General features: G+C 46.5%; 1 protein-coding gene across 2 annotated transcripts in view; it reads right to left on the bottom strand.

Moving 5' to 3' along the window:
- Fur2 (furin-like protease 2) overlaps nt 1-14,949 on the bottom strand; it is a 432,764-nt gene that overhangs the window by 7,486 nt on the left and 410,329 nt on the right. Inside the window, exons 4-10 of one of the 2 annotated variants that reach the window (XM_078181512.1) lie at nt 14,408-14,611; nt 11,931-12,225; nt 7,976-8,148; nt 5,595-6,260; nt 3,903-4,119; nt 1,862-1,935; nt 1,476-1,747 (exon numbers count right to left, since the gene is read on the bottom strand). In XM_078181512.1, the coding sequence (XP_078037638.1) occupies nt 1,476-1,747; nt 1,862-1,935; nt 3,903-4,119; nt 5,595-6,260; nt 7,976-8,148; nt 11,931-12,225; nt 14,408-14,611 (1,901 nt within the window). Of the gene's footprint in view, nt 1-1,475; nt 1,936-3,902; nt 4,120-5,594; nt 6,261-7,975; nt 8,149-11,930; nt 12,226-14,407; nt 14,612-14,949 lie in introns of both variants that reach the window. The other variant, XM_078181511.1, reaches the window with a different exon arrangement.

The following is a 14,949-nucleotide window of genomic DNA, read 5'->3' as shown; positions in this document are numbered from 1 at the left end:
AAAATTGCTCCACGGGAAAGTTGTTGAAAACACGCCCAAATTCCAAAAATAAGCCCCAGACGGCCTAATACCCCCGATTGTTTGATTTAAAAAATCATAAAAAATCCCAGGCCATTCTAGCGGAATGTACCTTCCTGCATTGTAAAGTGGATATTTTCAGCTTCAATTTAACCTACTTGCGATCAAAATTACTCCACGGGAAAGTTGTTGAAAACACGCCCAAAATCCAAAAATTAGCCCCAGACGGCCTAATACCCCCGATTGTTTGATTTAAAAAATCATAAAAAAATCCCAGGCCATTCTAGCGGAATATACCTTCCAGCATTGCAAAGTGGATACTTTCGGCTTCAATTTGAGCTGCCTGGGATCAAGATTGCTCCACGGGAACATGATAAAAAGTTCGCCGAAACTTGAAAAATGGGTTTCAGGCCGCCTGAAACCGTCGAAAGGTTGCTTAAAAAATTCATAAAAAAATTCCAGGCCATTTTTGGGGAATGTACCTTCTGGGGTCTTATTCGATTTTTGATGCGTCGCCGACGAATTCGAGGAAAGGTCGGAAAAAGATCGCGATAACATCGATCCGGAAAGATTGTGTTTAACAGAGAACAAAGCGGAAACGAAACCAGCGTTTCCATCTCCGTTTTTGGAGATTGTGGTCGCGCGTTGATTATACGGCGTGGTAGCCGGGTCTTTTAATATAATCGAAAGAATCCAACGAACCGAACTCGCGAAATTTCAATTGGAAGCGGGCTGCGCGCTTCCAAATAAATGTTACAGTCATCCGTGTATTGATCCGCGAGAACCGAAACCGGCTAAAATGCTGTAAAATGTATCCGGCTGCGTCGAACGGGTTGCTTAAACGTCGCATGCAAACGAATGCCTGTCAGATTTTATTGCGCGTTGTCAAACACTAGGTCGGCAAACTTTCGCGCGGATACGTGCAGGCGGCAATAATTTCTCAGACCGACAAACACTGGTCTAATGTTTATGCAAGCATTTATGGGCTGAAGATAACATGGATCCGTTTTAAGTTTCGTGCAAACAGATATAGGGTGTGCGCGAACCGACAGGCAGGTATATCCTCGCAGAAATGAATATTCGGGCAAAGAAGCAGTTGCTCGTTGAACAAATGTTCGGGGAAGTCAACTTTCGGACAACCTTTTATTTGGACGAATGAGGAACTATTCGGCAAATACGTGCTCGAACAAATAAATTCGAAAATGAATGAATAAAACATATTCAGTAGAAAAGAAATAGACTGTCGGACAAATAAAAGGGTAAACCGAACCGTTAATCACTCCGCCAACAAGAAGACTAATCGATAAAGAAAAGCCAAGTCAAACGATAATGATAAAATAAACTCTGAAGCAAAGCAATATCTACTCAGCCAAAGGGGAACCTAACCGAGCAAATCAAGACAACAAATTGAGACGTACGGCTTGGTAGAGAGTTTCCGGGAATTAAGACGGACTTACTTGTCGAGCCGGTAATTTTTACAAGCAATACACTGGATCGGCCCTTTCCCGTAGCATCCCTGGGGGTCGCACTGAGGGTCGCAGTCGTGCAAGACCTTTTTGGTGGAGTCCAACGAGTCGTCGCCGACTTGCGACGAGGACGATGGCGACTCGTACGCGGAGGACGTGTCCCCGGGCAGCCGATTAGTGAGGATGGGCGCCGAGGAGCCGTCCAGGGTGGCCACGGACGCCTGGACGTTGGAACCGGCGCCGACGTACGGGCCCTGGTAGCCCTGAAAGGTAGACGAAGGAAAGAAGTCGGCGTCGCCGCGATGGCCCAGCGATGACGGAGCATCGGCTACTTGGAATGGATAATGCTCGGAGGCGTACGAAGATTGGGCGTGTACCGGGTTAAATTGTCGTGTGCGGATCGGGTTCTTCGCTGTTCCGTAGAAGATCAGCTGCCACTTCTTCAGGATCCCTGTAACAATAGACGCCAGGCAGGACGGTGAGACATTGGCGCAACGGAGTCACGTTTTCGCGGATTCGGAGGAAACTTTGGGGGCTCTTTCTAAGGGGACTTTGTAACACTTTGTCGACGCTGCCATTGTTCGGGATGCCTTTTAATAGGGCTGCGATTGCACCGTGTCACCTGGAGACGCTGTTCTTCGGGTTCAGCTAATGGTAGCAGATTCTTGATAACTAGCAATTATTCTTGTTCAATTTCGTTTCAGTTGCGACTTTCTCCTCCAGCGAATGAGCGATTTAAAAGCTTCCCTATTTTCAGATTTCTATTCTATATAAAGTTAATTTTGTTGAAAAATAAACAAAGGTACACTGCTGGACCGTACCGCATTAAATGGCTCGACTATTCTCAGCGCGTACACGAACGCGAATTAACACATAAATATCTATTGCCCGGCTTATAATATCCCCGGAGTAGATACAGGAATCGACGTCTCAATATTTGCGAACACTTCCCGCCACCGGAACACTTGTTCTTCGGCGTGTCAGAGTTTGTTGACATTCGGTGTTCCCTCGGCGAAAACGGCGCGCGGCGCGCGGCGCGCGGCGCCGGCGAAGCAGGAACGCGCGTTCGACGGATCCGACTTTGACCATTCAGTTAACTGTGCTTTCGGCAACCCCCCCATCTCCTAATTCATGTTATCTAAACATCGTCGCAACCGTGTTCCGTTGCTTGCACAGTCTAGTGTCTATAAAGCCGTAGGTGACAACTTTCGAGTGTACACGGCTGTAAAGGCTAACATTAGGGTGTGCCGTGAAATATCCTATAGCCTTCAGACGAATCGCTTATTCGGATTGAACAATTCCGCCACGCCTTACCTCTCCGAAGACGAGAATTATTTTTTTCTGCTAGGTTATGTACCCAGGATCATTCGACTAGGATCACATTCGAGCTAAGTAACACTAATTGTTTAGCACGAACTCGTTGATCGATTATTGTTGGTGCTACAACTGGCCGGTAATTACGATCCTGGTTATCCGCCCTCGCGATTAGCACACATTGATTTCCTAATAACAGCCGCAGAAGATCGGATGGAATACGGTCAGCCTAGTTGATTCGATGTTAACGCTGCGATGTTTAAATTCGGCAAAGCGTGATACTGATTGAAAACGTTCGAAACTTCAAAGTCTAGTTTCCAGAGAATCTGAATCTAGAAGAATTAAGAGCCTCGCGAAACGACTTAACAGAAACCCGGCTATTCTATTTTGGCAAGGAAGAAAACGTCTGGCAAACATTTTTGTCCCGGGACACGGTTGCAGGATCGCGGGACCGTGCACACCGCACTTGACTCCTGAAAAAATAAACATCGCATTAACGAAAGAAACGACGAAACGATTTCCAGACCCCTCTACCTAGGACACGATCATGTTAATCAGGTTTACGGCGATTGTTACAGCGACTTAGCGTAAATTATACTAGGATCTCCACCCTGCTGTGCGATTCGGCGAGCATGGAGAGTCGACAAGGTGTTACTTTCATTGTTAAAACGCGGTGGGTGAGTCACGGCGTTATGGCTTTTAATAAGCGTGCTGCCAAGACTGTTTAGGTTCTGCTGGTTAGCTGTCTTAAGCTCCAGTGTAAATTAGTCGTCGATTAGTAACGGTGTACAACACGGTATGCGTTAACGTGTACCGGTTCGCTGGCGAACGTAAACGATTATCGCTGGTCTGAAAAATCTTTGATCGCTCGCTGCATGCCAAAATACCGCTACGATTCGAGCAGCTTGAAATCATAGCGGTGCGAGTAACGTGTTCGAAAATTCTATTCGAAAATATGTTTACGCTTAAGAAAACAAGCGAAAGAAATTAGTCGAATTTGAAGGAGTTTTCTTTAGCATTGAAAATTACTGTTCCCGGCGAAACGATCAAACATTTTCCACTGGTCGTATAGAAGATCGCTAGCGATCTATGCGGAGAACTTGCCTGGCGAGTTGACGTGCCGGTTACCGGCGTTGATGATCTGCAGGGTCCACCTGCCATCCGCCTTCTCGCCCCAGAAGTGGACGCTGAGGAACGGCCAGTCGTCGAAGTTTGCGCTGAGGACGTCCCGTGGCCTTTCGAACAGCAACGTCGACGTGGTTCCCATCGGCGAGGTCAACAGCAACCTCAGATTCCCTCGCGGGAAGAATCTTAATGAAACCTGTTCCCGGAAAGAAATGTTTGCTATTTTCTTTCGAAAGAAGTCGGCCGGGCCGGGCCGGTGTCTGTCTATTATCCGGCGCCGCCCGATGGCGGAACATCCCTCTCCGTCGTCATCGATAATATTATTCCTTTTAAAGTTTCACGCCCCGTTAGCATTCGCCGGTGGAAATCGATAACGCCGACGTTGCTCGCGATAACGCGATAATTAGACGGCCGAACGTATCGAATCTATTGTATATGGAAACCGATCCCGCGCGGCCCACCGGTCCTTCTATTATATTTTCCTTTTCTATTGCTTTTTCATTAAAGCGACTACATCGCGGGCGCAAGATTTATTGTCACTTTATGCAAAGCGTATATTTTGCGCCGGCTTACGATTCATAAAACGGTTTTACAGCAAATTTACATTTTAATGATACCGTCGGTTTATTCTTTCTATGGCCGGAACTTGCAAATGTTTCCCCGCGCGTAATACGAGAATTTAAAAGGTTTGGACCGGCGACCATGTATTATGCATCTCGTCGACCTATACTTCATAAATACTGGTCGAGGGAGCAACCGGTTACCTTTGTCTTACTTCGCCCCGTGGCTCCGCGGAAAAGTTTCCGCTACCGAAATACCGTGCTCCATCGTTTTTGCACCAAAGGTTTCGAGTGCCGGCTCGGCGACCGCGTCGGGACCTCGCCAGAACTTCGAAACTGATTTCATTAAAAAATTGCTGATGTCGAACGTTCGATCGTGTAAAAGATTCCTGATATCAATGAATATTCCGCGAATCTGTTCGCAGTGGTTGCAGTCTGGTATCGCGTGGAATATATTGTGTGCGAGTAACTAAAATTAACAATAAGCTATTTGGAGTGGTAAATACGGCATTGGGACGCGCAAGAATAAATCGCGTGTCTCGACGCTAGCTCTCTGTAATTAGTAGTTCTGAAAATAATTCGGCTGAAAATGACCCAGTTCACCTGGAAGGTCAATTACCACGAGTTTAACATGGTTAAGTGACAATATAGTCGATATAGCTGGGAGTTATTAGTAAATAATGATAGCTGAGAGTAATCATTAAAGATAGCTAGCAATTCAAATTAGTAGCTTAAAATAGGAAATCATTTTCAGATACTGAAGGTAGCTAGAGGAAGTAAGGTGCTTATTAGCGTTTCAATCGGTAAGTGGAAATAGCTCACAGCTACAGGTAACTAAACATAGCCAAGAGCTACCAATAATTAAAGACAGCCAATTATAGGTATTGGTAGCGAAAGGTGAACAAGAGTGATATCAGTGGTTGAAGATAATCGACAGATATCACCGGTAGAAAATAGTTGACGAATTAGCTAGTTATTAGAAGCATCAAAGAGCTGCGCGTGGCTCGAACTATCGAAAGGGCTTATCAGTCTCTCTCTCTCTCTCTGTCACCGGCTGGATGTCGGAAAGGCTGTCGAGCGCGCGAAGCCGGTCCTCGGTAAGAATTCTTACCTTGCACTGCACGTGTTCGAGGAAGCGGACCTCGTTCAAGGAGCCGGAGCAGCCGGTGACGTCCATGTAGACGCTGAGCGTGTAGCCGTAGGTCGGATCGATGCGTCTTTCCTCGTTGATCTCGTCGGACTTGCAGATGTGCTGGGGCGGCACGTTGATCCATTGCTCGGCCAGGCTGACCATGGCGCCGGCGTCCATCAGCCCGTAACCGAATTTGTGGGACACCTTTCGCTTCACCCCGTTGAGGATCCAGCCGGGCTCCTTCTCGAGGGGCCCGGACCTGGAGGTGCGCACCACGAGGTACTGCATGTCCCGCCAGGTGAGGTTCGGGTTCGCCTCGAGCGCCAGCGCGACGATCCCGGCAGCCAACGGGGCGGACGCGGAGGTCCCGGTGTGCTCGACGGTGCAAATATGATCCGGCCGCAGCTTCGCGTCCATGTCCACCGTCGCGACGCTCTTGTCGTTGCCCGGCGTCCCCGAGGAGTACGTGGAGGCCAACGTCGAGCTGCATTCCTCGAGGTACCACGGCTTGTAGCCGCCCTGCGTCGCGCTCGATATCGACAGCGTGAAGATGCTGTTCGTGTAGCCGTCGCAGTTGCAGGAGTCCGTGTGACGACCGCCGTTCCCCGACGCCCACACGAAGATGGAACCCTTGCCTTTGCGACCCTTTCCGTGGTCAAACAAAATATACAACTTTTAAGATCTGTTCTTGGCCGAGCTGTCTCCCCAGACTCGGTTACCTAGGCCAAACGGACTAGATCCCCAGGTTCTGCTAGCTTGGCTAGCACTGGGTGCTTTAATACTATTGTGTGCAGCTTTTAGACTAGACGGGGTTAGATGGTAGCCAGGTTGCACATTTTATGACTATAGGCTGTTTTTAGGTTTTTTGCAAGGCTGCTTTGACAGCTTCTTTAGAAAGCTGTTTCGCGGATGCTTGCCGGGCCACCTTTGCGCGTCGCGTACCGAACGTGCTCAAAGGTGAGGCCAGTCTCGTTTTACCGATTCATCGAGTGTATCGGAAGCTTGTACATAGCGTTAGGGGCGGTTTGCGGTCGGTGATTTTCGATAGAAACCGGTCGAAATCGGAATTTCTTGGTGCTCTAGCACAGCTTAAAGAGCCGGTTGCTTTGACGACGACGCTTTGTTCGCGCGGCTCGAATCGGCATCTTTGCCCGCGATAGCGTACTAAAGTAACTTAAATTAAGGATTTTTATAAAAAGGGAATGGAGGATATTAAAGTTTCAGAGGTGGACGGAACTTAATTCCGTGACTCGACTATCCCCGGAGAAAGAGTAACCGGTAGATCAAAGATCGAAAATTTATTCATGAACGGACAGGGGAAAACAATTTTCTTTAGTAACAGAGGAAACAGTACGAAGTTATCATGTTTTTCTATTTAAGCAAAATATTCATAGGACAGTGCTGAATAACTTTGTCGCCCCGGGCTGATCACGCTAATGGAGTTCCTCCGCGTTTTGCTCGCGGAAACATTTTATTCATTTTATTCCGACGAAAAAAGGGCAAACTAGGTTGATCGGAAATCTCACCGTGTCCGAGCATCTTAAATAATGCGCTCGGACGTCTCGGCGTCTTGAATGTTAATACGCGGCAGAAATATTTTCATTTGGCCAGGGAGCATACAGCCGGAACAACAAGTTGCAAACGAAGGAAGTCTTCGATCATCCCTCGGCCCGAGCAAAGTTCCCAACAACTTCCATTATCATTTGTTTCGGCCCCCGAACAATAAGAGTGCCCCGATATTTTATATAATATGCCGTGGAGAAATTGCGATCCCCCGGAATATTATTTCCCGACTGGCAAAGGCAGAAAGGAACATTTATCATTTGCAATGAATATTTTATTCGAACATCGCGGACCTATCTGAATCGTTCCATCCACGCTCGGGGCGGCGAACATCAACGAGCTATCTCCAATGTTCTTTCAACAATCTGCAATGCTGATTCACGGACACGCTTTGTAAAATGCGAGACTGTTTTTCCTCGCGTGGCTTTTTCGCTGTTAAGTGCGGTAAATTTTGGAAACGAACGAATTGGATTTAGAAAATTGTCTCGAAGACATCGCGTGCCATCTGGTAAATGTAAATAAATTTGTAAAAATCCGCGGGGCTCGCGAAAGCAACGCGAACGTTCGTAAGAAAATTCTCGTGACCGAAAACTCCATAAATTGAAGTCCTGCTACGAATTCCGGCTCTCCAATTGTCAATTGATCAATTCTACGGAATGAATCACGAATGCAGATGCGATTTCGCCGCTCGCGTGATGGGCGCAGCCATAAATCGCGTGGTCTGCTCGAGGTAGTAATGTCGCGGGTTGCGCGTCGCCGGGGAAAGAAGCGATTTAGATGAGAGATTCGTAACTTACGCTGGTTACGCCGTAAATAAAGGCTCTCCTGGCAAGAGGTCCGGGGCCATCGACAGTTTTACCGTCGTCCTCGGGGCCCCACGAAGCGCTGTATATATCGATGTGATCAGGATTCAATCCCAGCGCCCTGGCTTCGACGGCGTCGTTTACCGGGCCATCGAGCATTCGCACGCCTGAGAACACGGAAGGTATGTGCGTCAGACAGCTTTTCTTCTCACACTGGCTGTGCCAGTGTCGCAACGCCACGGTCGCCGAAAACAGCCAAAAGGCGCTTCAGGCGCCATTTTTTTTAAGAAACGAACATCGGTTGTACGACCTCTAATATCGTTGGTAAAAATTTCTAGGTATAAAAATAGCTATACCAATAGACAAGGTATAATAATGATTAAGAATAATGCGCGAAATTGTTATAAATATCGTCGATAGTACAGTTGTAAAAAATAGTCCGTCGGTCGAGGAAGCGAAAATGACAAAGCGGAAGTAACGCGGATATTATTCTCGTGAACCTATACAAACATGTGCAAGCTTCAAATTTACTATTTTATGAAAACGAACTGTATTGATCGACTGCTATTTCCAACAACAAAAAAGATAAAACACAGGTCTGCACGTTTTCGTTCCGTCGAAAGTATACCAAAAATATGCGAAAAGCAAAACTTGTCCGTGCTTGTCCAAAAACCAAAAAATACTATTGTTTAAACGCACGTCGGCATGTCCGAATTTTATGTGAAATAAAAAGTGTAACGTTGCTCGCTCAATAATTATGAATAATTTGCATGTAACTGAAATCACGATAAAATATTCTACGAAAATGCATATTTTTGAAAATTTTATCTGGAAAATTACTTGTGATTGATATCTGCCTAAATGCCGAACATTGACATCGCGAGAACGAGAGAGCGAATGATCGAGAAAAAGAGGAGAGAGAGAGGAAGAGAGGAGAGATGACTGGCGCGAGCAAGCGTTGAAGCGTTGCGAGGCTCGGAGGTTTCTAATTGCAATCCTCCGAGGTGCCTTCTTTTTTCCGCGCGCCGAGCTACAGGTATTCGGGCCGCGTTAAATCGAACGGCAGATTGTTGACACGCACTTTAATGGAAACGAGCGGGTTAAATTATCGAAATTCGATATATCAAGCCCCGCAAGCCCGTGGAACAGTTTCCACGGCGATTTCTAACGACCCGGCGGGATATGATTGACGTTTTAATCATTGTTTCGGGGAAAAAGGAGGATCGCTCGGGGGGAAACGAAACCGGGTGTGGGCGGGGGGTAAGGCGTGTCACGACGGCGATTAAGATAACGACAAGTAATTAAACACCGGTGGAACGGGATCGGGCTCTCCGGACGTCGAATTTCCGTGCAGTGCCGGGGAATCGAATCCGTTCCGCTGCGGATCGACGGGCTACGTGAACGCGCGACGATGAATTTTTAAAGCCGGAACACAGCCTCTCGGCTGGAATCAATCTTCTAGAATTGACAGTAATTAGTAGACTGTCGGATCTCGCGGATTTTTCGCACCTCCCGGTCTCCCGTAGCAGCCTAAATGGTCGATCACGATAGCCGAAATTCAATTTTAAACATTTTACGGATGACAAGAGATATTTACTGCTTCAACTACCTAACGCGTTCATCTATGATATTTTCAAGGCGTGGCTGAAATTATTTCAACAAATCAAAGTAAAACGCCGCTTCTTTCTCATCAATATTTTAACAAAGATTAGCAAACAATAAATATTATATAAATGACCCAAATTATGTAGGAATGTATTAGCGATAAATGTATGCCAATTATCGTAGCTGTCAAAATATAGCGTATAAATTCATACATAATTATAAATTCAAGTGTAATCAAATTAGCTTGCAATGATTGTACATACTGTAAAAAGCATATGCATGCTGCAAAATGCATATACATACTGCATGTAGAATATAATTCCGACCGATTGAAACCGACTTCAAAAACAGTTAACAATTTAATTATTTATTTCACTATCGATTAAACGATTGTTTCGGAGACTCGTGAACTCGTTTCAAGCTTCAAAATATGCGAATTTCGGTGTTTTATTGCCGGAATAGCCGAGCACGATGTTACCGAGTGTAAAATATATTGTAATTAATACTTAATGCAATCACATGGTCGAAATTGCGAATTTACAACAGGTCACAGGCGATCACGACGGCGAAATCGTGTTGTTTCGTGCAGCGGCGCGCGGAAGAATGTTTATGGATGTTTATGGAAACAGTTTACGGTATCTGTGACGCAAATATTAAATGGTTTCGCGTCATTCCGGGAGCGGTTTTAACCTGCGGCTCCCGAACGTTCACGCAAATGTACAGGTTAGTGCATGATGGTTCGTAATGAGCTGCAATTAATATGATTGAATCGGCGCATAATGATAATATTAATAGGCCCCAAACAAATCTGCCACTGCGACGCATCAACGCAATTAACCCAAGTCGCGACGAGAATATTCTGCGTACAGTATATATGGAATCGAGTGTGATGCATCGTCAATATTTGCGAATCATCCGATAGTTCTTTGATGATGCCGTGCCACTGAAAATCAATCGAGATATTCGAGCGTGGAGTCCAGCGCTGAACCCTTTGGGTAAGCACGCTCGTCTGTTGCTTTCCTAGCATTACGTATTCCTCCGTGTTTTTGCAAGTCGGAGATTTTGCAAACCTACCTTTTCCTAAAGTCTATCATATATAATATGTTTTATTATATCATCGCCTTTCGAGTGCAAAGCTTTTCGAGGTTGAGCTTCGTTACCATGAAAATCTTCGGCACGGTTCACGGAGAAAGTCGTATCGATCGCGCAAACGATTTCTGGCTCGTTAAAAAAAAAAAAAGATTCTCAGACAAGTAGAACGTGGACGGTGTATGGTCGGACGAGTGGATTAGCAATGGTTTATGGTCAGACAAGTAGAATGGGAGCGGTTTGTAGTCAGACAAATGGAGCGAACGTCCACAAAGTGGTTATCGTTGGTGAAACAAGTGAAACGAGGTCGGTGTGTAATCAGACAAGTGGAATTAGGTGATCGTTAGGGAGACACGCGCGGAACGAGGTTAATCCATATCCAGACAAATGAAATGGAGACAACAGTTTTGCGTCGATCGGACGAGTAAAATGCCGGCGATCGATCGCCGATCTAGCGGAGTAGAAGAACTGTCTTTGATCGGGGCCGCGTAGAATGGCTACGGTTTACGATCGAACAAGTGGAATAAAGGGATTCTGTGGTCAGACAAGCGGAATTAAAAATAATCTATGACCAGATAAATGCGATAACGCGACGGTCGTTACTCATCCGTGTACCACGAGGTTGGTCCGTGGCCAGACAAGTCGAATAGTTTCAGGCTAGGGTCAGAAAAGTAGAATACGGTCGACGTATGAAACGACAAGCCAAATACGGTGGTGGTCGATAATCCAGCTAGTAGATAAGTGCCGTTTTCGGTCAGACAAGTGGAATAACTTCGATTTATGATCGAACGACATGAACTGAGACTATTTGTGTCGAGGCAAGTCGAAGGAGAAATTATTCGTTCGATCTGCAGAGACTAAGTAACGAGAGTCAGGAAAACGATCAGATTCGATCAGAGGAAGGGAGCAGGATTAGGAAAAACAGCTCGTCTACGTCGTAACTCATATCTTCGGGTAAAGGGAAGTCGGGGCTGATAAAGAGCACCGTGTATCTGGTTAAAGTGTAATTTGTTGCAGTCGCGTTCTCATTACGAACAGCACGGGAAAAAGAAAGAAAGAAAGAAAGAAAGAAAGAAAGAAAGGAAGAAAGAAAGAAAGAAAAAGAGAAAGAGAGATAGAGATAGCGGGGCACCATTATTTATGAGATATCCCGAAGTCACTGTCTCCTGGTTTGTTCCGTGGCGCAGGATGGCATAGCGTGGTGTCGACTACTATGTTAGGTAGCCGGCTCGGTTGAAAAATCGGAATTTCTTACCGCCGATGCTGGCATTGTACGCGACGCCGACGCCGCAGTATTGGTTGAATGCGACTGCGGCGACCTCGCCGGCGCATCGGGTCCCGTGCTTGTTGTCGCCGTTGTCCCTTGGCATCGGGTCGTTGTCGTTGTCGTTGATGTCCCAGCTGGCTTGGTGGTCGTAATTCAGCGCCAGATCAGGATGATTCGTTTGTATGCCGTCGTCCAGGATCGACACGACAACACCCTTGCCCGTGTAACCCTTCTGCCAGGCCGGGTCAAGATTCATGTCGTAGCCATCCTTCGCGCCGCCGTTCTGCAACACAAAAGCGACCCGAGGATATTCGAGCTGCGATCCACATTGTGTACCCGTGACCGGCGCGGGGCTCGCTGCGAAATTGGCCGGTCTCGCGTCTCCACGCTTTCTTCGTCGCGGCCAATTATTTTGCAACGCGACGGTCAGGGTGATAGCTGCATTCTTTTGCCCCTACGGTACGGTGCAGATGGTCACTGTTGTCCGACCAATTGGAACCGTGCGTTTGGCTCGCGTCGGTCATTCTTCACTTTATCGTATATCGAATAAGATATTTTATATTAATTTTAGAAAATTGTATAGCGAATGATACATCTAGCGAATTCTTCGAATAAAATTTGATTCGGAATATTCGATTAATTCGATTCGAATTAATAATTTCAATCGGGGCCGGATTTCGACCGCAGATAACACAAAACAACCTGGGAAATCCCAGCTAATTATGAATGGCCGATTCGATACAATTGCGCGGAGGCCGTCGTTGACGAGTACCCAATTATATTCGTTTGGCGGTTGAACGCGCAATTGTTCGGTTGATCGAGTGTCAGCCCATTAAACGACTAAATCATAGAATAACGATTCGGTCGGGGCTCTAACGAGGGGTTCGATCGGGGATCGCGTGAAAGGGCGTGCTTGTACCGCCGCGGCGGCCCGGAATCCTGTTTGCGAATGAAAAACATCTCATTGTTAATACCGGGACCGTATATCCCGTTCCCTGCCGTTAATTCCCGAAACGACAAGAGCAGCGATCGGCCGTTGTCTATACCCGAAAACGATCGTTCGAGGCGACGTGCACCGAATTTATGAACCAAGCACGAAAAAGGACGGCCCTTCTGCTCTCTCTCTCTCTCTCTCTCTCTCTCCCTCTCTCTCCGTTCCGATTTCTCGCGGTCGTATTCGACCGCGCGCACCGTACGAACTTCTTCCCGGCCGAATGCAGTCGGTCGTACAATAAATTCTTGCTGATTTTTCTCTACTAAAATGAAATTTCGCCCGGCCGGCCCATAAATACCATAGACACTCGCGATCGCGGTCGCGAAATACGGGACACGCGGACGTTTTAATCAAACCCACTCAATGCGACGATTCTTCTTCGTTGCACTTATTTCTTGTCCCGTGTTTCCGTTTCCGACTGTTCGGAGGTCTAGCTTGTGTATTGAAACCCCGTTTGGTTAAACTAACGGAGAAACCATCGACAGACGGATAACAGAACACGCCGCTAAAATAACACCCCTATTTTATAATTAACAGCATTACACGTGGCTCGTCTTACGATGAATAGCAAATTATTTTACTCTTTCATAGAAAATTATTGAATCAATTTCAAAGTTGAATTAATTAATTGCAACAAAAACGTCGAAAAATTTGAATAAATATCATTCGACGACGTCGACGTTCGTGAAGCGAAATTTCATTGTGAAGTTATCGCGACGCCTAGCACCGTATCCGCTCGCGGGTCATTGTAACGCGCTCTACAGAAATCCCATCGAACCATGCACGTCCGAATTATAATTGTTTCCGATTTACGAAATTATACGCGGGGCGAAACGAACGGAACTAACACTGTAATTCTCTCGTTCCCCGTCGGGAAGTAAAATATTATGTTTGCAGTGCTGAAAATTAATTAACTACCGCTAATTGGCGTGCATAAATATCGCTCAGTTCTTTCGAGCGTCGAGCACCGCAATAACGACGCGATGGCGATAAACCGTTGCGGCTAACGTAAATGTGTCGATGAATAATATCCTTCGATTTTGATGAAGCGGTCGAAGATGCTGCACAGTGCAGTGGCTGCTGTGCTACAGTATCCAGATCTGGGAAAGCAGTAATAAATTGTTAACACGTTCCGCGTCGTGGTGGTTTTACGCGACTCTTCACACTGGCTATTTGATATTTTACTAAAAATTGATATACTATATGAAACGGACTTATTACGACCCATACATATAATAGTATGATTGACTCGATCTACGGCAGATGGACGCAGTTCGGGGGGAAAGGGGGGGGAGGGGGGTCGCGAAGGAAATCCTGCGGAAGCGGAACGGCCGTAGCTTGGATCCCGAATACGTTATAACAGTTATCGGGTGTCGTTAAGTCCGCCACATCGGCCGGCGACGGTAGTCCCGTCACGTAGTTCGTTTTGGTTTGGGGGGTCGAAGGAAGTAGAATCGAAGGGTCCACTTACCAGGTACCACTGTTCCTTAAAGAGCGGATCCGTGAACAGGTTCTGGAAGGGTATCTCCCTATATTTCTGCCGGTGGTACGTGTCCTGCCTGGTACGAGGGACGAACCCGTCGAAAAACGTCGGATAATCGCGGAATGCGAACGACGTGTGCACGAAGTCCCTCTTCTTTCGGGTTTTCTCATGCTGCTGCTGGAACCACAGCACCTGCAAAAACAAGAACAGATTTTACTAGAGAGAACCGTGGCTTTCCCGGACAACTCGGCGCATTTCCCTTTCGCCGCGGGAAACACGGACGCCTTTCTCATAAATTCAGATCCGTTCCCGTTTGATATCAGACTTTGTAAGATGGTTGCTCGTTGCTTCTCTTTTTAAACATTGTTACTTGTTCCTTATTCCTCCCAATTCTTACCAGGTCCTACATTTCGGGTTCGATAATCTCGGCTATCCGAATATTACGTCGTGTATCGTTGTCATTCTTCAATCGGATTATACGCCTGTTCTTTTTTTTTTTTTTTAATCTTTATTGGAGCACGCGTAAAAAG

Source organism: Augochlora pura, chromosome 5 (genome assembly GCF_028453695.1).
Source record: "Augochlora pura isolate Apur16 chromosome 5, APUR_v2.2.1, whole genome shotgun sequence".
NCBI classification, from domain to species: domain Eukaryota; kingdom Metazoa; phylum Arthropoda; class Insecta; order Hymenoptera; family Halictidae; genus Augochlora; species Augochlora pura.
Note: the sequence above shows the minus strand (reverse complement) of the source record. Positions and strands in the feature narration are given on the sequence as shown.